This window comes from Trichogramma pretiosum, unplaced genomic scaffold, assembly GCF_000599845.2.
Source record: "Trichogramma pretiosum strain Unisexual culture from Peru unplaced genomic scaffold, Tpre_2.0 scaffold10, whole genome shotgun sequence".
Lineage (NCBI taxonomy): Eukaryota > Metazoa > Arthropoda > Insecta > Hymenoptera > Trichogrammatidae > Trichogramma > Trichogramma pretiosum.
The window spans coordinates 2263989-2290772 of record NW_019641652.1 but is presented as its reverse complement, the minus strand read 5'-3'; the positions used below and the strand labels follow the sequence as shown (position 1 = coordinate 2290772).

The 26784-nt window shown below is 42.7% G+C and overlaps 1 protein-coding gene across 10 annotated transcripts in view; it reads left to right on the top strand.

Annotated features, from left to right (window-relative positions):
* The window catches only part of LOC106658953 (zinc transporter ZIP1-like), a 35365-nt gene that overhangs the window by 3763 nt on the left and 4818 nt on the right, over positions 1-26784 (top strand). For 3 of the 10 annotated variants that reach the window (XR_001339541.2, XM_014381164.2, XM_014381168.2), the window contains exon 1: positions 22496-26734. Coding sequence is in view for 9 of the 10 variants with exons in the window: in XM_014381164.2 (XP_014236650.1) it covers positions 26468-26734 (267 nt within the window). In the remaining variant the exon portion in view is untranslated. Of the gene's footprint in view, positions 1-8854; positions 9333-11560; positions 11781-13784; positions 14123-14885; positions 15054-15259; positions 15437-15569; positions 15726-16555; positions 16764-16830; positions 16958-22495; positions 26735-26784 lie in introns of those variants that run through there. The other 7 variants (XM_014381170.2, XM_014381172.2, XM_014381171.2 and 4 more) reach the window with 7 other exon arrangements.

Here is a 26784-nt window from a genome sequence, read left to right as displayed (position 1 = left end):
TAGCGACCCAGTAATCTTTCATTTCCTCTTCAGAAAACTTTTCAGTTTTCATCAAGTCTTTCAGTTCTTGCAGAAGTTGATAGAATACTTCATAATTTAATGGATTGTTGTAATGAACTTCGGAGAATTCGACGTACCGAGCCAACAATGAATCTTTACTATGGATATCTAGGTGTATCACATGTTGCACTATTATGGCCGAAGCAGGTTTCTGCCATTGATTATTCCAGCGATACATTCCGGGATCTCTCAGCCTAAGTTCATGTTTCAGAAGAGTACGCAGTAAATGTCGATGATCTCGATACCCCGTCCGCGAATGTTTTCCATGGAAGCTCATACGTAGACTAACACTTCCACGATTTCTTGCTTTTCCTTTTTTCTCTATTGTGTACCAAACTACCTCGTTATGTAGTGGAATATCCTAATAAATAAGGTATTTTTTTACTGAAAATATTCAAACACAATTCGTGTAAAGTAATCTACCTTCAATGGGATTTGAATGTTCCCTATAAGCTCATGTCCGTGCTGCCCTGATGTTGCAGTTAATGTTACATCCTTAGCATATTTTACTAAACCTTTGAATCCTCGGACTGTCTTTACTTTTGTAATTGCTTCTGATGTTGTTGCAAAATCATCCCAATCCCTAAAAAATGGAAATTAAATATCTTGGAGCGCATTGGGTATAAAAAGTAACAGAAATTATCAGTGATCATACTCGTAGGCTTTTGATAATTTTTCAATCACTGACAAAAAATTTCTTAAAATAAAGCCGAAATTTACATCTAAATTTTTCAAAAATAAGCTCTATGCTTTAATAATTTGCTCATTAAAATTGAGAATCAGAAAAAAAAAATCAGCTGATCGATTAATAAACAGCTAGTACAAAGCTGTGTATTCCATAAAATTTTTAACCGAAATAAATGATTGAAGAATCACAGACATGTTCCTGCATGCATCAGAAATAATTATTAGACATCAACAAAAAATCTGCAATCAAACACGCGTAAAACAAAGCCACTGAACATCTACGCGCTGCACGTGACTACGCATATGGAAAAGGCGATTTTCATACGCAGCATCGCATCGCGTGCAACCGTTCTAAAGCTCAATGTAAAAATTCGGAGCTTCTTTTTCTTCTTTCAATTTGCTTCTCGAGCTTGAAATGTTAAACCATGCTACGAAGCAAAGCTTGCTGATTTTTTCTCCTACAAAGTTTTGTAATTAACTTTTTTTCTAAAGAGATTATCGAATAGTCAAAATTATAATGCTGTTTTTAAACTATCCACCATTTTAATTGTAATTTAAAAATTAATGATTCTAGTTCAGTTTAATCTAAACTGATTTCTTTGTTGGGATCATGAGTATTTCCCTCATGAAGTAAATTGTAATAATTTATATTAAAATGCATCCGTTAAAATAAATCTTACCATACTTCCACTGTCAAAGTATCATGTTCTGGGTGTTCCGAAACGCTGAAAAATTAATAAGAGTTATAGAGATATTTAATTATTAAAAGCAATGAAGTTAATGTACGTACAATTCAAAATGCTCTTTCCATACTGGCGACAAAGTTTCGTAATGGACTGTTGTTGAACGACCATATTTTTGTTTTGAATTCAAATATACATTGCAGTACGGGTCACTTTTGCCGTTGGCATCTTTAGGACTTAATTCTTTAGCTTCTATGACTTCGACCTTAAGTTTCATTTCAGATTTCTAAAATAGTCGAAAAATTGTTGCTATTCAGAAATATAAAATGTTTCAATTGTAGTATGGTTAAATTGAAAAGTACCTTCTCTTTTTGAGCTTCTTTCAAGATTTTTTTATGCGTTTCATCATCTGCGTTGAAAGCTTTTTTTAAATAATTTAAAATTTCACTTTTTTCAACAGCATTTTGTTTATCACATCCAACTTGATGTTGAATTATGTATACGACACTTTTATATAAATCTCCAATCTGAAAGAAATGAATGAATCAATTATTTTACTACTTGAAACATAGTGTCAATAATTGTAACATCATTTTCGTTTCCGTCAAATTGCGTTGCCTTATACGCTAAGATCTATGGGCAATAGCATTTTCTTTCTTTGCAAGAATAAGACAACATTAATCGATAAAATGTATGTACAGATAAAGTTCATACAAAGAAAATATAAAAGAGGGCGGTTTTGAGGAACTCTGCGTAAATTGAGTAGAGAATGCAATGTTTTACTGACGCTAAATTAGGTTGAATGGATAAAATATAAATCACGAACGATTTCGTGATATTATTATATTATATTTTACCGTCAAGACAGAGATGCTATACTTGTACTTTAATGTTAATATAGTAAATTGTAGTAATTAAAAACTTTATACATTCATAATAGCAGACACTTTTCACGAAAGCACTGTTTATCGACTAAATATCTATCTTTCACAGAAACATATGATTGGAATATAAAGATAAAAACTATCTCCTTTTGCCTATTAAAAAAATTTTAATGAATTTACAATAAAGTATAACTCAGATTATTTAAAACTTAAATTAACTGCAATGTACGGAAATAGTAGTCAACGGATGCGATATTGATGCTATATCTTATCACACTTGGACAATTTAATTTTTGTTAAAGTTGTATCATATTTAAGGGGATACGGTTTCAAGGATACAAATAAATATTTTCCAATCCATTTTTTGAGATTTCGAAAAAATATTTTTCTGTAAAACTACGTTAATGACTTCGTATTAGTTTTTTTGAAAAATATAAAGCTTTCCAACTCAACAGCAGAAATGCTCTTCTCATTATTATACTGTATTTACTTAAGTTACATGTGTTTGTGATTTAACAAGTACACGTAAATGATAATAATTTAAACAAAAGTGGTAAAACGGACCACCAATGGTCAAATTTAAATGTTAATAATATCAAAATATTTGATATTTTTAAGTGGCTCATGTCTTCTGTGTGAGCAAATATTTATTACCATCATCAAATTCTCACGTTACATAGTTAATAAATATAATAAAAATACGGTACAAATTTATTCACAAGTATTATGAAAGTAATTAGAATAATTCGATACTTACAATATTTGGTCCTTTGATAGAAGATCGACATCCGAATGCCGGCGCCGCAACTAACGCGGCGCTATTGTAACTCATTTTAAAAAAACACGGCAAATCACATCCGTCGTCAATGAAAGACAAAACACTACTGACTGGCTGAGTTCGCACAATCGGGCTATACCCTCGGGATTTTGGGCGCATGACATGTGCTTCGATCCCATACTTTGAAGACCATTCGAAAGCTCATCCCATAACACATATAGAGCATAGTTTGTGTCTTATCTTACAGAATAATCGATACGCCAATGGAGTCTGTATCTATAAAGAGTACAAAATATCATGTACGCCATGTGACTCACGACGTTTTTCCGAAACGTTTATATAGTATAATACGTACGCATCCCCTTCATTCATAGAGTCAAGGCTACTGGTAAGAGGGCGTTTTTAGATGTAGATATAGTTCCAGGCTTTTACGCAAAAAATATAGGGTAGCTGCGTTCTGAGCAAATTTCGGTCTTAGCTCGTTCGGTATGCGAAAAAATCAATAACTTGATTGACTTATTTATTATAAATTGACCGTGCAACTAGACTTCATGTATCAAGACTCGAGAGCTGCACTTATTTACTTTTTATTTAAGACAAAGAAAAATATTCCAACTTGTATCTAAAAAAAGGGTCGGTAATATTTTTTCTGAAAAGGAAATTGATAAAATGATTAATATTTGTGAATTAAATTTATTCGATCTTATTTTTTTTTTTTTAAATAAATTAAAGTAATAAAAATGTTTACCTAATCAAAACATTATAAAATACTAATTACTCTATTTTCATGGTCAACATTTCAAAGTAATACATTCTTATTCGGCAAGGGTATTAAGTTTAAGAATTTACCTAAAATTAAAATCTTGTACCTTTAGATGTCAAAGAGCTATAAATCAGTTATTTATTGTCAAGTATTGATTTGCAATCTCATGCTTACTCAACCAAGCAACCATTGTTGATTCAATTCAAAATTTCAAATGATCATTAGCTCAGTCAAAAAAGTGTAAGATATGTTTATTGTCATAAATAAAGAAATTCTCACTGTAATTGAAGTCTAGAAGTCAGGGTAACACTAAAATATTGTCTCAAAAAGAAGATTTATTTCTCATAGTTCTTCAAAAACTGATTCAGCATTTCAATCGCTAGTTTTACCGTATTAATCTCTGTCAGCACATTTATGAAATCCACGACAAGACGACTACATACGTCATTACTCTAACGACACCCAGTAAAGGGCGTCAAACTTTCTAAAATTGTGGACCTTTTCTGACAGATAGGTATCAAATACAACGTCACATAGAGGCAGGGTTCGTAAGTGAGGGCAGCACTGCTTCAATGCTAAATTTTATGGGGTCAAAAAACGCGTGGCGGCTACGAGCACTTTTTCACCCATTCTCCACAAGATAATAAGTTAAAAGCCACAGCAGCACTTAATGTCATACACCCAGCCAATAAAGCCATTTTACCCGCCTTTTAGCTCGTGTACGACGATATACTTTCAGATTTTTAAGTTAGATGGCAGTTTCTGCGTCGATTTGAAATCGACTTTGCATTAATAAATGACCGGTTGTCATTTTGTAGGCGTAGACAATTGAGCTTTTAAAATTTTTTGAAATAAATTCAATGAATTCCGTCCGTGAGCTACATAAAAACACAAAACTCACTAAACCTGTTAACATTTCTTACTTTTTCAAAGAATACAAATAACTTGACCTTAACTGATTGCATTGAGATTTGCACGTCCTTTCCGATTTTCCGAATGAAAATCGGTGAAAACTCAAGTTCAAAGAAATAATTTATTTCGTCTATCCAATGCCAATTTAAATTCTTGAATTTCTTTATTGTAACGAGTGTCTCGTCCATTTGTCAAGAAACTCATTAGTCATAATAATTATTACTCCCAACGTCACGTTTCGTGTTTATAGACACGTTTAGCAAGTTCGTAACAAATCTTTGCGCTTTTTGCGTCTTTAACAATGCATATATTGCAATAATCATAGCATAGCTAGATTATGAAAAAACGATGCGTTGATTCACACCTTCGTCAGGTGGATGTACAAAGCATTAGAATAATGTACGTTCGACCTCATTGCAATTGGTAATTACCCTAGTTATTTTCCTTTTTTTCTTCTTTTAGCAGTTTATGGATCATTCACTCAATCTTGTTAATGTAATTCATGTGGTTTGTTAAATAGTTCAATCCTAAGCTCCTTTTTATGTATATACATTGAGTTACTACAATCAGCTATGTACTTGTGTACGAGTTACCAATTGTTCGTAATTAACAAATCAAGCGCGCAAAATATAAAGTATCTCTTCGAGGCGGCAGTAAGTGGCACAAAAACAGTCGCGCGACACCGCGCATATTGCACAAAATCAATTATTATACGTCCCGATAATCGAATTAATAAAACCTATGACAATTGGACTTGACTATTTCACTAATCGACAAATAAAGCTTTAGTCCATGTAGGTTAAATTAACCAATGCTGCGGACCTTGAGTCCTTGACAGTTTCGATAAAACATCGTGAAATATTTGTGCTATGATATCCTGTCACAATGAGCCACTGATGCAACTCAGACTTGTGAAATGAAATTTTTCAAAGAAGGTGGCTTTTTTCACCGATAGTTTTGTCATGTTTTGAATCGTTCGCTCTGCATCACTGTGGTTTGTTTTTTGTTGTTTTTTAAGGGGAGGGGGAAGGTGACAAAAATAGTTGAAATGTAATGGATACTGAAATCTTGTTTGTAACCTTGTGTGTTGTTGTAATGTATTTAAAGGAACTGTTTCAAGTCGAGGTTTTGCACCGGAGGCAAATGGAACATGATTTTACTCGATAACAGCTTCACTCAGGGAATTACCATATTTCATGCCTCAGTTGTAATTGACAAATAGTAAATCAAGCGCTGACGTCTCATTCGAAAATCCAACAAACAACATAACTGTTATTCTCAAAAGGCAAAAAACCAATTGCCAGCGAGAGCATTATGTACGCGAAAGTTCTATATTACGGATTATTTTTATCGCGCGATTATGAATAATAACAGCGATACGAGTACACAAGTGCAAAGGATTACTAATTTTTATTCGGTTTAAAACAGTAGCGACTTATTACAAAGGAATGCGCGCGATGAGCTCGTTTGTCGAGAATAATAAATAGATCGAGGAAATAGCCAATCACTTGTTGTAAATTTAATGTATTCCACTATGAATCCGGTCAAGCTGTCGCCTTAGACCATAAGTAGTCTTGTATGAAAACGCTCGTGAGAAAAATCCTATACGTGTTTACACACTTAGTCATGCGAATGATAACAGACAGGTAAATTAGAAAAAAGAAGAAACGGCGAGACGAGAGGCCACTCGATCCTGCTTCCAAGCGCACGCAACACGTGTAATAATAGGAAGAATGATTTTGCGTTATGCCGATATATTATGTATATTTATTGGTAATTTACATCACCTCCGATGCGAAACAAAAATATTTTCTTCTATTTGCCCAGTGCAAAAGAGATATATACACATAGGCACGCGAGAAAAAAGCTCAGATACTTGTAAAATATGCGCGCCGAGTAATTTTCCTCTCGTCCGTGCATCCTAGCCGATCCCGCTGGACGATTAAATAATACTAAAGTCGTTATAAGCGATGACAGCGATTATGTAGTTCATTTCATAAAGAAGAAAAAGAGCTCGACATTAATTTTTTTTTCTCTCCCATTAAATTGGTCACTGCAGATGCATATAAATATCCTACATTATAGTATCGATATTGTTCGGGTAGCGTTGGACGAGTTGGTTGGCGCATCGCGTCACACGATTATCGAAGCGCCCGCCAGGAATAATGCCTCGAGAATTAGTCATCATTGCCGGCGCGTATAACATATTTATACATTATGCAAGCCGACGCTAGATTTTTGGCAGAGAATTATCTGCTCCGATACTCGGCGCTGCTACGTGCGCATTTTATGCAATGCTGCATTAGATTTACATAATCCATCTGCTCTCAGGCGTACGCGTCCACGACAAATGTATTATGTCGAAAAGAGGAAGGGAGGTAGGCATGCATATTAGATGAAAAACAGGTTGTTTAAATAATAATATCGGCAGCGTGTGCGAGCTGTAATTAATTACCCGTTCCAGAATATTTGGTTGATTATTAGATTTTGTTAGAGATAACTTGGATGTAATATAAGCGACCTGAGGTTTTAGCCTGTTTTTGTACTGTTCAAATTTTCGATTGACATTCTTTGCGTGATTTTCGTGACAAGCGAATAAAAGTGTCGAGAGGCAGCTCGAGCCGCTACTCGTAAGAGCTATATAGTGGCCAAAAAACGAAATGAAAAAAAAAACGACATTAAAAAGCTCTCCCTCTATAAATAGTCAACCTAATTAGAGCGAGCTTTAATCTCGCTACTTGGTCAACATTTAAACTCTAAATAGAGAGAGAAATGATTCGTTCGCGTAGCTATTGCATTTACGAACAATAAATACACAAAAAAATATCGCTCAAAATAAATGCCGCTAGGCGATCGCGTTGTAAAGCCATCGTCTTTGCACTTGCATTCGTTTATTCTCACTCGCGGCTAAGCGACACGCAATATGTATATAGTACAGTAGTGGTATAATCTAATGTGCATGGGCATTGCGCAAAAAAGAATAAAAAAAAAGAACAACGCGGCAGCGGAGATACGTGCACTGCACGCACGGCTATCGTAATGCAAACAAACGCGCAGATACCGCGACCAGTCGTGTACGGATCGCGACTCGCTGCATTGATATAGCCGCGAGATACATGTATCCGAGCGTGGCAGTGCACAATAATATACAGTGGCGCAGCAGTTAAGTAGCAGCTCGTTGCGGCGGCTAAATTTCTAGCGACATTGTGCGGAGGCGTCGACGCGTAATAATAGCAGCTCTACATTACACCAACGTACACCCACGCGTGGCGTATGCTCGTGCACCTATACACATGATCGACTTTGATTAATAAAGTCACTTGGGCAAAAAACAACCTGTCAATTATGTATCGCGACACTTAAGTTTTTTCGGCCTTATCGACGATCATCGACGAAATTTCAACGATTTCGGGCTCGGCTGCACTGACCTTAGAGACTCGCGTGTGCTTATGGAAAAAAAACATTATATTCAGATAAAGAGTCGAGATTACTAAAGCCCGAGCTATTTAGTCAATTTGTATAATATGTTATCCTCCTTCAGTCGAGAAAAAAATGAAAGAAAAAAAAAGAAAGAAATTGACGCGCGTGCGTGCTAATATTTCATTATGCAAAGGCAAATAAGCTTATAGAAAAGGAACTACGCGAACTGGTCTCGGAGAGCGTCTGATGTCAGCGGCGAAATGGTCATGCATATTTATTTTCACGGGGTTTACCATAACGGCTGGACGAATTTGACGCACGTAATGTCCTACACAATATGCCTATACAAAAGTATATTACAACAAGTAGCAAGATACATCGATCGGTAATAGCATGTACATAAACGGCTTAATAACAAACACACTTGTACGGCGCTGTACTTTGTTATTTACGCAGAGATGAAGCGTCTGCGAATGTCTGTGGGCTGAAATTCGGTTTATAAGATGTATCGAGATCGGTATTAGAGAGAAGAGAAGAGAAGAGAGAGCAAGGCCACACCGCAACTCGTTGCCTCTGTGTGAGTGTCGGTTCTCTCTCTCGCTGGCAATATATATATATAGCACGCGCCGACACAGAGCCAGGCAAACACCTTGCCAATATATAGTTATAATACAGTGTCAGGAGAGTGAATGAGCGGGGCTAGTTTGTTTCAGTCGCTCTTTTCTCGTTCAGCAAGTGAGAAGCGCGTATCCGAGACGGGCTCGAGAGAGAAACGAGACCGACCGAGAGGGACGGACGGACGGACGGACGGACGCGTGTGCATACACACACAGGGATGCTCTCGTGCTCGTTGCAAAAAAACCCCTTGCAACAGTCAGCCCGAGCTCTTTCTACGTAGCTGCACGTTTCCGTCCACATGGCCGATCAGTGACAAAGTGCTAAATAATAAACAAACTGCATGCGCCTGCCGAGCGACATGCCGCGGAGTAGGGACTTTTTCCTATAGACTTGAGCGAGCTCGCAGTTATTGAGTGACTTCCTCGAGTGCATACGCGACGACGACTAGCCGCAGTTACCCGTGAAAGGCCTCCACTGCTTGCCAAAATCCAACTCACGGGCGCATTTTTAGACAATATTGCAAAAACGTGAGTAAACCGGATAAATACACATAATATTATAGTGCATATATAGGTGACTGCTGCTTTAAGAGCGAGTCAGATTCTAGGACAACAATTTTACTTTATTCAGAGGAGCCGTTCACTTTAGCAGATTACGACATTTTCGCCGACCAGATGTGTATATATTATAAACATATATATAGCCGCAGCGCACACGTGTGGATGTATATAGCAGCTATACCAAGCATGTATATAGTACATTATAAGTGTGGTAATTGGCAATGCGTAATATTCGCTCGTACATTTACATCGCGGCGAGCCACGGCGACGGCTCTGCACTGTCTGCTGTGTGCATTTGTATCGTGCGGCTTTTTTCCCCGCCGCCTGCACCGCCACCGCTCGCATATACATATACTCGTTCGCTTCAATCATCGTTAATTTATATATATTTGACGTGCCGTTCTTTCCTCGATCGATTTCATTTCGGACGATTCCGCGCGCTGCGGCGGGAAAAAAAGGCGCATTTCGTAATAAACGCGATCGCGCACGCAGACGCAATTGTCGAATTATTTTTTCAATGCACCGTTCCGAGAAGCGATCTTTTACATAGGCGCTCAGAACGCGACGTCGAAATCGGCGCGGCGAGCGAGCCGGCGACAAAAAATTATTACTGCGCTTTGATGTCCGTCTGACGCGATCGTATTCCCACTTTTGCATCGTAGAATGCAAATTTCCGATTTTTGTCGAGCAAAAAATAAATAAGAAAAGAACGATTGCCAATATCGCGTCGCTACTCATTTGCGCAGAAATACGCAGAACTGTCCTATAGTGCATTTTTACAACGTCGTTAAATATTTTTCCTCTATACAAAAGACCGCTCGTGACCTGAGAGTAAAAAATATGTTTTTCTGATTTACGATACGAATTTAAATTAAAAACCAATGGGAACGTGAAGCAATCGAACAAATCGTCATATCTTTGTTAATATAACATAATAGAAGTTGAAAGAAAAAAAAGTCCGTTGGCAAGTGCAGTCAGAGTGGCAGAATTATTGTTCGAACAACAATTATGTCAAAGCTTATCATTAATCGAAAAGTCGAGCGCTTTGAGTTGATTCAATTTGAACAACAGCAAGTTCAAGGGTGTCCAAGTGCATACGGAATGTAAAAAAATAACGGCATCGTCGATCATATCAGCATCACCAGCTCGACGGATAAAAATCGATGGATCGGACCAGTTGCTTCATGTACTTGAATTGTTTATCGCTTTCTTTTGTAACGATATTCGCAGATAGGCGGCTGTAGCACACGGCCGCGGAGGCTCTTCGGGAACGTTCCTTTTCTTTCGTTTCTCACGTAGCTGGAGGTACGATTCAAAACCAGCACAATGAAAATTATCAAAAGCTCCAGATATGTATCGGCGCAAAGCGTGTGTACCCATTGATCTGGATTTCCACGCGACCGATAGAATTGAGCGAAAAATACGATAATATCTGCACTGCAATCTGTCGTATCTGAGTCACGAGCATCCGAAATAATATGCACCAAGACGCGTGCAGCATTGAAATTCAATGCAAAAGCGAGAAAGAGAGAGAGAGAGAGAGAGAGGAAATTAGGCGTTTCTCCATTAAGTCTGTTGCGTGGACCGCTGTTGCATCCCAAATCTCATCTCAGCCGTGAGACACGTATACGAGAATACGTAGGTGGCTGCGAGCCTAAATACGCAGATCTCGCAATAACATGCTCTATTGACAATACGAGTCGTTACTTGCTCCGACTGTAATACAATAAGTGCTTATGGTAGAGGCACGTCCTTCGGTATGTAGACCGCACGCGGACGCGAACAAATCTGACGTAGTCGATTCGCGGGAATATCCCGGCGTGGACCAATATATACAAAATTAAGCCGAGCTTTCGTCACGTAGCCGAGAGAGCAAAGAATTATTTGCACACACGAGTCGTGTACCTGCGAGATATTATCGGTGGTTAAACGGTCAACACCTGGCCGGCACCGATTGACAATCCCTTCTCTCTTTTTGCTCGCGGGTGTCTCTTTTTCTATCTCTGTATCACGACGACTCGACTGTCTCTCACACGCGCAGCTACGCGACACCGAGTCCCCCTCCCACGGGCGCCAATTCGAGTTGTCGGCCGCACGGGCACGCGGACAGAAGCTGCGTGCGACTTACGACGCGTCTATGTGTATATATATAGATAGGAAACACGCACGAGTTGGTGGTCTCTCAAAAGTTTTCGATGCGCGTATATATATAACATAGCCGACGATGCCCAGCGTTCCTAGTGCGGGTGTATGATGCGCATCGCAGTGCGACGGTGGCGGCAGTAGTAGCAGCAGTAGCAGCAGCAGCAGCAGCATTACCAGTGGTAGCGGACAGAAGCAGCGTTTCGAGCATAAAACGAAAAAAAGTGGCGCTCGAGCGAGGGGAGAGCAACAAGTCGGTCTAGTCTCCGCTAGGTAAAATACATACACGTACTCTAAAAGTGTCTGCTACAGGCAAGCAGAAGCTTTTTATCTATTTTGATTACAAACACGAGGCCTGTCCACTTTATTTTTGGTTTCTGAATTTGTGTCCGACTGATTCGCGCGTGTTTAGAGTGATCGTCGTCGACGCTCGTATCGATTGTGCAACGAAAAACTATCGGCCCGTTTATTTACGTGTGCGATCTCACACCTCGAGTGTTTTTCTTTCCCTGTGCGTAATATAGATCGAGTCGCGCACGTATAATAGATCATCGTTCGGATCAAATGTAGCATCGATCTCGTTCTGTGTCTGTGCGCCTGTCTCCATGTGCGTGGCTGCTGTTCTTGTGTTACAAAATGATACATCTGTGAGCGACTGCGCTCGCACTTCCCTAAGTGTATGTGTCCATTTGATTGTATTTACTCGGAAAGTCGTATGAAAGAGAAAGCGAAGCATGTTCCAAGCTGTAGCTTATTTTTTCATTTTTCGTTCGATTCCTCAAGTGATGAAAGTAATTGTTCGTGACGGCAAGCTCGTCGCGGCATACAAGGCACTCGATCTACTTGAAAATCGGCCGCCGATTGCGATCGGTTTAAAGGCTTTTATATATCATTAGAATGCGAGCCGACAACAATGCGCGACAGATAAGATAAGCCGCTGGTGGCCGTCGTTTTATATTATTTTATACAAAGCGCGTGGCGTTTGCTCATTCACTCTCTAACGAGTTCTCTAATACATGTAGTTATGACGACGACGCGCGTGCATATCTTGAATTTCGCGCGCTTCTCCGGACGTCGCGGCCAATAGTTTATAATGTCTTCCGCGTATCGCGCCGCGCGCTTGTAAATTCGGAGCGAACGTCGTAAATGGCCAGGCCGGCTCCAATTCCGATAACATAATTACGATTGCGCCGGCTCTCTTTCTCTTTCTTTTCGTCGGAGAACCGCTCGCGGCTCTATCGTATTCGATTCATTAGTCGGCCATGTGTGGATGTATATAAATAGTGCGGCAGCGCGCGACGCGTGAAAATTCGTCGGGCCACTTTCCCCTCGTTGTGCAGTATCAGAAAGTCGCAGCGACCATCACATTTTCACCGCGTGCGCGCACCGTGTCTTCGGATATGCTATATAGCAATATCCCACCTCGAGAATGTTTTCCTACGACTCTTATTTTTTTCTAAAAATTGGATCTACGATCGAGCGTAAGCAGTCGACGACCTCCTATTTCAGTCCGGATCTCGACTCACGAGGCGGCGATAAGCACGAGAAATGTTACGGGTCCAAAGTCCAAAGACACAAATTCAATATTATCACGAGGCTGCCTGTGCACACATTTAGACGCGCGTATATAGGAGGATAGCAGTGCGTTCCGACGCGAGCGACACGCACGACTCGGGAAATCGAGAGATATAAGATTCAACTTATTCTCGTATCTCGCAGCTCGATATCCACGCCCAAAACCATCGCTTTATTTTTCGTTTTATTTTTCTTGGCCGATGTAAGCATCGTCGTCGACGCAGCATCATCGCGACGCACGAAAATATGAACGCGAGCTCTCGAGATTCGCGCGCCACAAGCTCTTTTTATCGTCGCTGGCCGGCTATCGTTAATTGATTCCGATAAACTAATAAAAATGAAATTACATCCCATTGTACGTTATAGAATTGGGCTGGTTCGAAAGGCGCACGCGCAACTCGCCGATAAAGCGACGACTATATCGTGGCTTGACATTTGACGAAGCACGGCGTGCTTAGCATACACGGCTGCTTAGTCGCTGCGAGCTATATATAATAATATATGTAACAGTCAGTCGGCCGCAAACGCCAACGCGAATACATCGTGCCGCGCTGCTGCACTCTATTATATATACATACATTTATTTAAAAAAAGTGCAAGCGACGATGCTTTTCTTTCTCGTCAAGTCGAGTAAGCGCCTCGTTGGCTCAATCGGACGGTTGTGCTGTACAACAAGAACCAATCGTGGCTTTTTTCTTGCAGGAGACAGTAGCTGAGGAGTAGAGAGCGACGAAGGAGGTTGATACACATAGAGAGAAGAGAAAGAGGAAAGAAGTTTTAGCGAGCGTCAAGATGCATCTTCACCACGAGGACGAGACGGAGCACGCCATCATGCAGATCGTCAAGGCGGGTCTGGGCAACGGCAGCGATCACGACGATCACGACCACGAGCACGAGCACGACCAGACGAGCGAGGTGCTCATGGCCAAAACCGTGACCATGCTCACTCTCTGCGTGGTCAGCATATGCATGGGAATAATACCGATGCAGGTGGCCAGGTGCTTGAAAATCACCACCAGCGACGATGTCATCAATCCCAAGTGAGTCGATTATTTATTTATTTTTTTTTTTTTTTTACCTTTTTACTTTTTTCTCTCGTCGTCGCTCTTGCGTATACAACACGAGTCGCCCTCGTGTCTCTCGCGGACATCCGAGTATTTTCGATCCGTGATTCACGCTGAGTTTATTCCGTCCCATTTTTCGTCTTATTATTAGAGGTTTTTCTTTTCAATGACAAAGCTCGCTGAAAAGCGGCCTGCAAGCGCAATTCCTTATTTTATCGCGTATAAATATCTGTCTCGATATTTGTCCGTGAATCACCGCGGCGAGTTTGCATAAAAGCTGGCCGCTGCTGTACGGTAAACTTGCATATTATTCAATTTGACGCGCCGCCTACGGTTTGAATTTCCAAATGTAATCCCGCTGAAAACCGTCAGTCAGCGCGACGTATAGTCCCAAATTAATGCGTCGATTCGAGGCATGTCATGCAGATCGCCCATGGCTAGATGTACAACCATGTGTTTGCCATCGAGATTTTGCGCAATTACACGCGCTCGACGATTAATTAACGATGTGGATATAAATTTTGAGTAATAAACTCGTTGCGATTAACTAGCGCGATATTATCGAACGAGAAGCCAAGGCACTCGTACAAATCCATTACTATAATGGGCCTCGGATGCGACCATAAGAATTGTTATTGCTTCTTTCGCTTTTCTCGTTTTATGAGTACCTTGATTTATTAGACGATCGTTGTTGTGACACTGTCTTAATTGAGTTGTATTTCTTGTTGTCTTCTTACAGATCGTTCAAATGGGTAGGTCTGCTTCTAGGCTTCGGCGGCGGGGTCCTATTCTGCACGACTTTCCTCCACATGTTACCAGAAGTCGAGGAGGCCGTGGAAGGCTTAACCGCGAGCGGTGCATTTCCGCACTTGAATTTTTCGCTGGCGAAAATTTTCTGCTGCGCTGGGTAAGGAAAATATACATTTCTGAAAGTGTCTATCGAAAGCCACGTGAAAGTCGACAACAAAGGCAACGATCGTTAAATTCGTATTACGTTAATGAAACAGTGTAATAAATCAGCTCGGGGCTATTGTTAAATCTCGCAGCTAGCTCTGTTGCGACTACGAGAACCGTAATCTGGCGTTATTTTTCACTTTTATGGCTTTATTACAGCTTTTTTACGATGTACCTGATCGAGGAAATTGTACACTCGCATCTGAGGCACAAGCATCCAGAGAAGGCGACGGTCGACACGAAAAGCAGCAGCAATATGAATATTTGCGCCAACGAATCGAACGAGAGCATCAGCAACGCCGTGCAGACGCCCAAGTGGAAGGAGCACGCCGAGAAGTGAGTATACCGCAATATCTTGCGACACGCGCGGCGTTACGTCTATATTTATGATTTACTACTCCTCCTCCTGACGCTTCACCGTCGTCAATTTCTCAACAAACAAACAAATAAGAAGAAACAAAAATTACAGGTGCGAGATCGGACACACTCACCTTGACCTGATCGACGACTGTGACAATTTCCACGCCGGCGCCATCAGAGGCCTCCTCATCGTTCTCGGCCTGTCGGTGCACGAACTCTTCGAAGGATTGGCCATCGGCCTCGAGAGATCACCCCAATACGTGTGGTAAATATGCGCGAAAAAAAGAAGAATCGGCTCATCTCTCTATCTGCGCCTCTCGGCCGACGATAATTATTCAATCGTCCGTCGAAAAGCCGCGCACACGATTGCTCCGTGTACACAACACGTGTAATTGCGGCTCGCGAGTCCGCGCGCGGAGATTAGATGCAGCCGCGCAATCGATCTTATCGCTGATTTGGCGCGCGCATCGAGCGCGAGCACCCCGTCGCGCTCGTAAATCGTAAACACGCGCTTTATCCTGTCTAATTCGAGTCTTCCGCTTCGAAACGATCCGCCGCGCGCTATCGGTCAAAAGCGCAGCTATTAAAAACTTTTGCAGCGAATCGGCGTGGACATATCGAGGTGAATCACCAGTAACGCATAGATTGCGGACAAATTTGATCGAAAATTAAAGCTTCGCCTATCGAAAGTGACGTTCGCGCGCGCGCGCGCGTACAAGCCGATTGGAGTATTTAAAAAACAGTTGAGAGCCGGATAGACTTTTTTTGTTCCTAATGGTTGCACTCGAGTGACTCCCAAATGAAATCATTAAATAGACATTATTGTTAGCTCGGGCGAAGAATGTTTGCGACGCAAGAAAAGTACATTTATCGAAATTCAAATGGAAGTACGTACGTATAGAGGCGGATCGGCGCTGGAGATAAGCGTTACATCATCGTTATCGAAGCGCAGCTCGCGATAAAAATGTTGAATTTCCATTATGAGTAATAATTGCGCTCATCGCGCGCACGTGTTAACAAACAAATTGCCTATAATTAGACGCGTAGTCCTTAGCGCGAGATCGCAATCGATTCTCATGGCTTGTCGTTGCTCAGGTACATGTTCGGAGCGGTGGCGGCGCACAAGTTCATCATCGCCTTCTGCATCGGCGTCGAGCTGACGACCTCCAAGACCCGAGCCTTGTTCAGCTACATCTACGTCTGCATGTTCGCCGTCGTCTCGCCACTGGGCATCGGCATCGGCATGCTGCTCGTCGGCGGCAACAGCGCCGCGGCCAGTGGTCCAGCCGCCGTAGTTCTCCAGGTAAATCTTTCGCTCGCACTTTTTCTCGACGGCACTAATGACAAGCCCCATTTTTCTCGATTCGCAGGGACTCGCCTCGGGGACGCTGCTCTACGTCGTCTTCTTCGAGATTCTTCACAAACATCGATCCGGTCTCATGCAGTACTTGTCCATCATCCTGGGTTTCATCGTCATGTTCGGACTGCAGGTTTTGAGTGAGTATAAAATATCGCTTTATGCCTCGCTTCAATTGCATGGGTCAAGGAACAACCTTAAACTCTCGTCAGGACCTTGATCAATCACGCTATTGCATAAGACACGATATATCCTATACGAATTGGCCCCGTGATAGGCCGACTGCGAGCTTGGCCGAGTGTGCAGCTCGACGATCGACGAGCCGCCGCTGAGTCACACTCGCTGCTCGCCTCCTCTTACCCAATGTCGAATCAATTCATGGTATACATACATCAGCGTGCGATGCTATTGTTGGTTGAAAAAACTTCTCCGATCCTTTTTGTTTCTCGCTCGAGCGGAAAACCTTGAAATAGAGGTACACAGCGCTCGAACGGCGGCATTAATAAACAATTGCAGGATATCGTTTTGCGAAACGACACTCGCGGTGACGATTCAGCGAATAATTTCGTCGTCGCTCGAGGCGCGAACGCAGAAAATAAACAGCTCGAGAAAAGCTCGAGCTCTTTAAATACACGCCTCGAGTGTGTATAGTGTTACACATACACACAGGCTGGCTTGCTCGCCGAGACGAACTGCGTCATTTTTCACACGTGCCTCCTTACCGCCTGGATGTATATTGTTTTTTTTTCTGTTTTTGTGCACTCCGGCGTGTAAATACGTCAAAGTACATGGATGTAAACACTGGTCGACGTGTGAATGGCTGGCGGATCTTCTTTTTTTTTGTATAATGGATCTTCCTGATCCGTCTCACAATCGTGATTATAGCTCTTGGTTTTTTGCAAAATTTATTAAAGTTCTTAATGTTTATTAATCTCTCTTGGCGGGGCGTCTGGCGTAATATATAATTAGCTGCGGCAGGAAATTACACTGCGACGAGGAGTGTTTTTTTAAATACAAGACTTTTCGCTTACGATACAGTGCGCACACGTTACTTTTGTTTAGTAACGTAACTCGATGGATATTAATAATATTTTTGTACAATGTTAGAAGCCGAATTGGCCTCATCTTCACCGCGATCCAAGTCAAAGAGTAAATAAAAATTGGCAATCGGTGTCTCGTGATACACATTAGATGCTGCATTCAATAATCATCGACTGTTTGATCGACCAAAAAATTCCCGCACGTTTGATGTCGATATCCATGACACCGATGATCGGATGCTAAATTACGCCTCTCTCGCCAAGCGTCGATTCTTTGAAAATTATCGAGCCGATAAGTGTTACTTTATTAATGACGAAATTACGCACCGATGCGACACGTTGAAATTGAATAACGAGCCTATTATTCGTCGAAAGAAAAAAAAACGAAGAAAAAAATTCCTTGACTCGTTTTCCCCTCTAATATGTGTATAGTTTTTACACGAGATCGTTGTCGCTAGCAACGCATAGCAATGTTAATTTAGTATGTGTCCAGCGAGTGACCAGTGGACACGAAAAGTTCAACGACCCGCGGGTTATTCACATCGGCTTCTTTTTTTCAAATCATACAAACAGACGTATTCGCGCATGAGATTTGTATCGCGGGTTTACCACAGGGACACGCACACAAAGTCCGATCATATGTAGAAAGGCGAAATAGACTAAAGCGCGCGAGAGTAACCAGTCCTGTCGCAGCGAAATAGAGAGAGAAAGAGAGAGAAAGAGAAACAACTGACCCAATAACATGGATAAGTGGAAAAAACTGAGAAAATTTCGCGTGTCATTTTCTATGTAGATACGTCAGACGAGATATGTTGCACGAGGCACTTTGCCAGGGTGTCATTATTCTCATAGCAACTATTCTAGCTGTTCATTTTTTGCACGCGCGCAAATATTAATGAACAAAAGCATAATTTTTCAACGATTTGACACGAACGGAATATTATTAACGGTACAAGAATTCAATTACTTTATTAGTCAGAAGCGATCGATACGTTATTTAAATATTTATTCGCAATGAGCAATATTTAATCGACATACAATGAGAAATTGTAAAAAATTCGTAATCCATCTGCAGAAAAGCACGTGCGTTGCAAACTAAATTTTTACATATTATTTGGTGCTTTCATGTAGTTATATGAGCAAAATATCAAAAATGCCACTTCAGGGTCCTTTTTCTTCGGTAAATTTTCTTTCTGGAATTTTATTCAACTTTTCTCAATTTTTGACTTGCTTAAACTTGGATTTTTTAAAAATTTTTTCAATACTTCAGTTTTCATTCATAATTTTTACTTTATATTCTGATGTTTTCAATGAATTCAATTTAGAGAAGTCTCGCTTCTGATGGCTGTCCATAGACAGCTAACTTAATATTTCAGATTTTCTCAAATCTCTTGGATATTCTTTTTAATTTAATTTTAAAATGTTGTTTATCAACACTTTTTAGTAGGATAAACATTGCTAAATTCATATTTAAGTATGTACTTTTAATTAAAAATGATAATAGTACAAAATTCATTGTGGAACATTTATTATTTTCCACATTTATCGTATTTCCCATGCTATTTGGTCAAATTTGCCCTAATACGCCAGTACAGAATTTCGTTCGGTCCTCAATAACAGCAAGATGTGATATTTTGAATGGTACTGCCCGTGGCCGTGGGCAAAACCGTATCCTCAATTGTGGAAAAACGTCGATATGATACTGTATTATTGAAAATTCGAATACACCTTGTAATCCGACCATTCAGACCTTCTCGACATCGCGTATTTAGCTCTTTTCTTTTGCTCCGCTTGTTTTGTTTTAATTGGCAGGAGCCTTTCTCTTTGACAATTATGAGGCGCGCGAAAGTTGTGTAATAACGCCGCGGAAAGTTTGCGGGCCGCTCCGTTTTGCTCCGTTATACCGGGCGCGCGGCATGCGCTCGCGGAGCTGCGTGCGTTGCATGGCTTATTTAACGGTAATGCGCAGCAGCACATGCAGCTCCGCGACGATCGTCGCGTAATTGAACGGTATCGGCTCGAGTGGATTTTCGCTGGACAACAAAAGCTAATCGTAGGCGTGTATAAATAATTCAGGCGCGAGATGTAGTAGGAAAAAAAGTCCGCTGGCCTCTTTGTGTGCGCGACGAAAATTTTGCTATTCACCGCAGGCGCGCGCGAGCCTCGTGTGCACGCAGCCAATGTGCAGTTGTTTTCTTTTTTCATTTATTTATTGCAGCGAGACGTACGGAGAGTAGCTGGTGAATCATCGACGACTAGTCCGTGTCGCCACAGTCGACAATCTCTAGCCAGTCAAAACAATCCATCAGGATTATTATGAACTATATATAACATTGGATTAAATGCACATTTAACAAGTACTCGAGTATCGGGCACGCGCAGAAGGCACGCTCGTATCTTTGCCTCTCGTATTTACTTTTGTTTTTCATCGTGGCTCTCTTTCTCTTCCGATCAGTCTCTTTGGCCATTATCGAAATGCAAACAAACGAGCACGGAACAAATAAGATATAGGGCATCGAAAAAGTCGTGAGAGACGATGGCGTAAACGTAATCTACGTCTATCTCGTAGTACCTAGCGTGTGCGTGGGTGGGAGGATGCATCGGACGACGACGACGACTTTTACAACGATGACGAGCCGGAGCGATTGATTAAACAAGCTCGAGTCTATTTTCGGGAGGGACAGTCTGCAATCGATGCAGCTACGGCATGTAGCTAATCGGCACTAACTGCGCGTGGCAGTCGACCAGGCAGCTGAATTACGCGAGCGCTCCGTAAAGAGGATAACGAGGCTGTCGGCGCGTCGCTACAAACATCCCCATTTGTTGCGTTAAATTTGATTTCGCACGGCTCGACGCAGCCACACGAGCATCGCGACGCCAACGAACGTGTATAATTTCCATACGCATCGTTCTACTTCTGTAGCTGGCGGGCTAAACGCGAGAATCGACCCTGCCTATAGCGTGATATTCGAAAGACTCGCAAACTCGCTCGAAACACGCGAGCTTTTTTCGAGCACTTGTATACAGATGTAAAGAGAGCTGCAAAAAGAAAAGAAGGAGAAGGTAGAGGAGGAGGAGGAGAAGGAGGAGCGGCAGAGAGCTTGATCGAAATCGATGCCTCGAAAGCTTGCTTGTATATTTCGGCATGTGCACGCGCGTACAAAGTTGGACGCGGAGTTTATAAGCTCGACTCGGCTGCGTGCTAGCGCGCAGTCGTGTGCCACTGTCCCGATTATGAGAGAGCGTAATACGGTTAAACAGATTCTACCGGCTGAATTAAGCCAAATCGGAGCGCTCGCGTTTATATACATGCGCTGATCCAATTGCCGCTATGTACGCGACTTTGTGCACGCAGCGAGTGAAACCTCGCTCCTTTCATCTCTTGGCCAGCAGCAGCAGCAGCAGCAGCAGCAGCAGCAGATATTGAGCCACGAGGACGCCTGTGCGGTATATAAAGCGCTCGTATGCACGAGGATCGAACCGGTCGGTCGAGGCAGTACGAAAAACGCACACGAGCTGGCTCGACCTCGATCGTGAAAATTTTCCTGCCATTGAGGGGCTCTGGCCAATGCCAGGATAGCGTTTATGATACGCGAGCGAATCATGTGAGCGTGTGTCACGAGTGCAGCCGAGAGGCGCCCCTGTTCTCAGTGAGAGTATAGCAGCTCGTGTGCTGCACGCACGAGTGAAAGCCGAGACGCTCTGAACTTTCCTTCGCACACATACGTACGTGTGATAATCGATAAGGATTCTTTATATCAGCTCTACCCTCCACTTCTACCGGCTGACCTCGAAAAAAACTCTCGATTCTTTACCCTCTCCTCTTTTTTTCAGCAACTCGCATTCCCTTGCTTGAAAAGCGACTAACACATATAGGACGAAAAGCTCTCGCCTGTCGCATCTCGTGCTATGTCGTAATACGAAGATCGATGCAGGATAGTGCGAAGCGAAATATTATTACGTTAATTTGGCATGCGTCTGTCGGCGTACCCATCGTGCAGGGCCTCGAGTTTCACGTGATACCGGTCACGATGTATACGGAGGCGCGAGATCGGTGGTAGACCGGCATCCGGTTGGCCGTGACTGTATTTCTACATAACGCGCGCCCGCGCGCACGCATCGGCGATGTAGCAAAAAAAGAACGGGAGAAAAAAATCAGCGCCAGCGGCTCATATCTTTTTGTTGTCAATTTTCGTGGCGTTTGTTTTGCATTATTTTACGCTCGCAGCCCACGGTAGTGGGATTAACGATTATATGTGTACACATACACACATACAAGTGCGCCACATAGCGATGTGTTGGAAGCTCTTCACCTCCTACTCCAGAGGCCGTGTCGAGTAGTCGCTTACGTCTGTGCTGCAAACACACACACACACAGACACGAACGCGTACCTCCTCCTACTTCTCTCTCTCTCGCTCTCGAACGATGTTTTCTCTCTCGCTCCGACGGAGAACAACCCAAAGGAGAGTCGAGCGAAGCAGCCGAGATTGAGAGAGAAAGAGGGCTCACGCTTGCGCGCGCGTACGCCGCGTTTGTTACACACACACATACACACGCGCACTTGCACGTATTATACATTTATTATAAGCTCGGCTGGAGCTCGTGTAAAGCGCATTTTCATTTCGATATAGCCGCGCGCGTCGGACGTGTATCGTAGTATCGGCAGCGGGCCCGCAAAGCTGAGCGCGCGCGCGACACTCTGCTATCCACTATTTTTCTTCCTTTCGCGGTATACAAGTACAAAAAATAATAATAATTCGACGCTCTGTGTTTCAACAAAGTGCCTCACAAGTTAAGACTTTTCATTTCGTTTCAACGAGTCGATCAGTGCCAGCTCAAGCAGGTCTTATGATACACATGCTTGACGAGTGATAAAGTGCAGTCATAATAGCAGATATTAATTCGACCTTCTGCCTGCCTGCCTGCCTGCCAGCAGCATCCTACGAGCCAAAATTTTAATTTGTCCGCAAATCGTAGGTGAATAGGGTAGCATACGACGACTCGTGTGCACAGTTGGTCGTCGCTGCAGCTGGGAGAAAAAACGGCCTACCTCACGCGATTCCTATATAGACTTGTTTACGCGGGTGAATTTCTCCTCGACGAAAACACAATAAATTAAGCTCTCGTACGCAATATACGTAAAAGTTATACGCGTGCGGCAATTTATTTATTTACTCGGCTCTCGGTTCGCTGCACCGCTGCCACTGTTACTTGAGTTTATTGATAAGACTAATTGACGGATTGTGTGCCAGCTATATGTGTGTACGCGCGCGGGCCTATTAAACGCGAGCTTTTCTCTCGTCGAACGTGATGCGCGATAAATCATCGCCGCAACTGCCTCGCGTTATGAAGCGATCGCGGGAAAAAGTTGAAAAGTCCATGTATAAGCGCGCCAATAACAAAATGATCGATAATAGTATTCCTCGAGCCGAGTAATAAGTCATTGATTCTCTCTCTCTCTCCCTGATTCGACGAAAGAATTCCGCAACAATAGCAGAAAATATAAAGTGCATCTACATAAAACATGCCATTTACGAGTGGCATATTATAGCAGAGCTCCCAGCTGATCGGCATGAGGCAGATGTGTACACGAGTGCGCGTATCTCGCCAAGAGACGCGAAAACGAAGCAACAAAAAAATATGTACCAACTTCTTTTGGCTCGAGTCGTGAAAGTATACGCGTCGCGCAAAACTCGTTTGTCCATTAGAAAATTACCACTGCTATATAAAGTTATATATACGTAATATGTATCAAGTGTATATGAAAAATAGTCGGCGAACTTGATCCTCGCGTCGCCACCGCCGCAGCCTCTGCCGGATCGCGGAACCGTAAATCATATATACACTCGCGCTCGCGCGCGCTTTATTGCCGAGCATTCCTCCATTTTATATATACAGGCCCGAGCCGGTACACACGCACGGGTACTCCTTTTTTTTTCTCTAGCGCACTCGAATCTATCTCGTTTTATTTTTGTTTAACTTATCCGATGACGAGTCGCGCCAACATCGTTATTATCGACGAGCGACATTGTTCAGATTTTATCCTCAGATAAGATTGAAAATTAAATAATACAAACGTAACGCTTCGTGGCTCGTGCCTTTTTTTCTCTCTCTCTTTCTCCATATTACAAACAGTGTGTATACATATTTTGTATTGCGAATCAGAGAAGACAATACAAATTGCGTATTACGCGGCACACATTTTAATGAGGAGATATGTAACTCCCGCGCGCGCGCGCGCATTATGCGTCAATTTTAAATAATTTCATCGTGCCGCGCTGCTGGACGTATATATTAAAGGAATGAAAATAACGAAGCGGGTCATTGTCACGAGGGAAATTAAAAGCTTTTGTTTTCCTTCGTTTTTATTTCTTGAATGAAAAGCGCGAGTAGTCGAAAAATCTTCCGAGCGTAATTTTCCACACTGGACGTATAGTTTCGAGCTTTGAGCGCCCGAGGGTAAACGACGCGTTTAACATAAACAAATGAACAACAGACGCGTCGAATCAGGCTAATCAATCTTCCTCGGCCAGAGAGCGCAAGAAAAAATAAAAAAATATCAATCACAATTACCCCGATCGATTGGCGCGATGCGATAGAGTCACCTATAATAAACACTGCGAGCGCGATCGAGCCAAGATGTGTTACGTCTCGTGATGTGCATCTCAAAAGATTACCATCGCCTATGATTATTTATTCGCTCACGGATCGATGTCGTTTTTTCTTCTTCATTCGCTTCTTTACAAGGAAATCCGTAAGTGCAAAAAAAAAGTCCATATCGCGCCTCGGGTGGATCGAGTAGTCTGTGCATCGCATACAACGCACGAGTATTGAAATTTCGAGCGCACGCGAACTATCGATTGTATATATAGCAGAGCGTGTATCGAATGCACGGGATGGATTGTTGTCGTCTTACGTGGCCTACCGCGACGCCACTGAGTAGCTTCTATTCGTGTCGTTCGTCAGTTCTAATATGTAATGTAATCGGCTCGAGCACTCAGGTTGACGACCACAAAATTTCGAGTGTCTCGGTGAAAAATTACTGAAAAAAAAACAGGTGCTTCGCGATCTGTTTACCCACTCGAGGTTGGGTAACATTTTTGAGACTCGGTGAGCGATGGTGCGCCGGCGAGGCTACAACTTTTTCAACGAAAATCCTTATCGAGTCATCGGCTACACTTTTTATCTACATATTTAAATTCCTTCGTATAGATAATGCGTTGATAAAATTGCAATCAAGTATTGCGATCGTCGTACTTCATCGAAATACCGTAGCATCATGGATGCTTTAATAAAAAAAAAAAAAGTACTGACACGCTCGCGCAAGACACTCGAGGCGCTACCGACTGAGTCAAATGTTTTTGAAAATCGATCGTTTACGAAATTTCTCTCTCTGTGGCACGCGTTCAAAACAGCGCATACCGCATCTGCGTAATGCAATAATCGGAAGCTCGAGCCGACTGCAGAGTGACGTATACGGACGAACAGGATTCGGCTACGTTTTGATTTTTCGCGTCCATCTCGGTGGCAGTTTGACTTATCGCGCAGTCACTCCAATTAGCTTGCGAAACGTCGCTTCCTTCGGTCGCGGAGTCGAATTCTCGAGCGCGACCATTGCTATTTCGCGCTATTTCGTACAATATACGCCGTGTGTACGGCAATCATGTGTCATTAGATACACATAATATCACGAAAACGGAAGCTGCGGCCTTAATTCGCCAAGTTGCGCTCGGAGTCAATTAATTTCGTACTCGGCCGAGCGAGCCGATCGGCGGCGGCTTGGAAAGTCCCGCGCGCTCGGCTCCGACTCGTTGTAGCGCAGAAGCGCGATCCTCGTTTCTTGCGCAATCGTCCGAATACTTTTTGCCATTTTTTCCCCTCATTCTATTCGCTTTCACTGGCATTTTTTTCGCTTAGACTCGAACGAAATTTGCCAAAGTCGTTCTAAGAATCGCTACGCGATATGGATCCGTGCGACTCGGAGCGCGTTGAATAATTTACGCAAAACCGGCCCGAGGCGCGAGAAAACGCTACACGCTTTCTTCCTTGACGATATGAGTAGTCGTATAATGAAAAACAAACTGCCTCGTTAGGCATAATCGTAATGCTTCGGCGCGTGATGATCGCAAAACTTATTAGGCAGGTGTCGGCGAGATGCTGCGCGTATCTTTCACTCGAGCCAAGTTCGTGAGCGCGCGAGCTTCATTGGTACGCGATACTACCGTTGCTGCAAACAGAAAAACGTGCGTGCGCACCGCTCCGATACGCCAGTGACTTTACCAAGTATTCCAATCATTTTCAACGAAACTTTGGATTTTCTCAACGACGAAAAATTAATCTTCAATTATTCTTCGTAAAATTGTTCAACTATCGGTGCTGTGTGCGTTGCACGTACGAGTTTTGCATCGAACGGAGTGTTGTATTTTTTTTTCTCTAACAAAAAGTGTCCCACAACAGCTGAAGCGGAAAGTGAGTGAGCTGCCGTGCAAGTATGCGTTGAACGATCGAAAGATCGTTAAAAGAGAAACAGTGTCAAACCGTGAAAATACGAACGATAAGCAAGTGAAGCAATCGAGTATTAGGAAGAAAGAGAGGATCGAAGCTAAAGGATGGATTCGACGTCGGTCGTGAGCGAGGTCAGCCCGGTGGCCAACGGGGCCTCCTCGAGCACGATCCTGCTGCTGGTGAAAATCGGCTCGATGATCGTCCTCGGGATCGGCTCGCTGGTTCTCGGCATGCTGCCGCTCCTCATTGGCCGCTGCCGCGAGCGCAAGAGCCTGACGCAGCGCAAGGTAATGAGCAGCGTCCCGAGCGCCAACAACTCGGCCGCCTCGACGCTCACCGTCGACACGCATCAGTACGCCGAGACGGCTCAAGTACGTTTCTCTCTTGATTTTTCCTCTCGTCGTTTCTCGACAAAATCGCC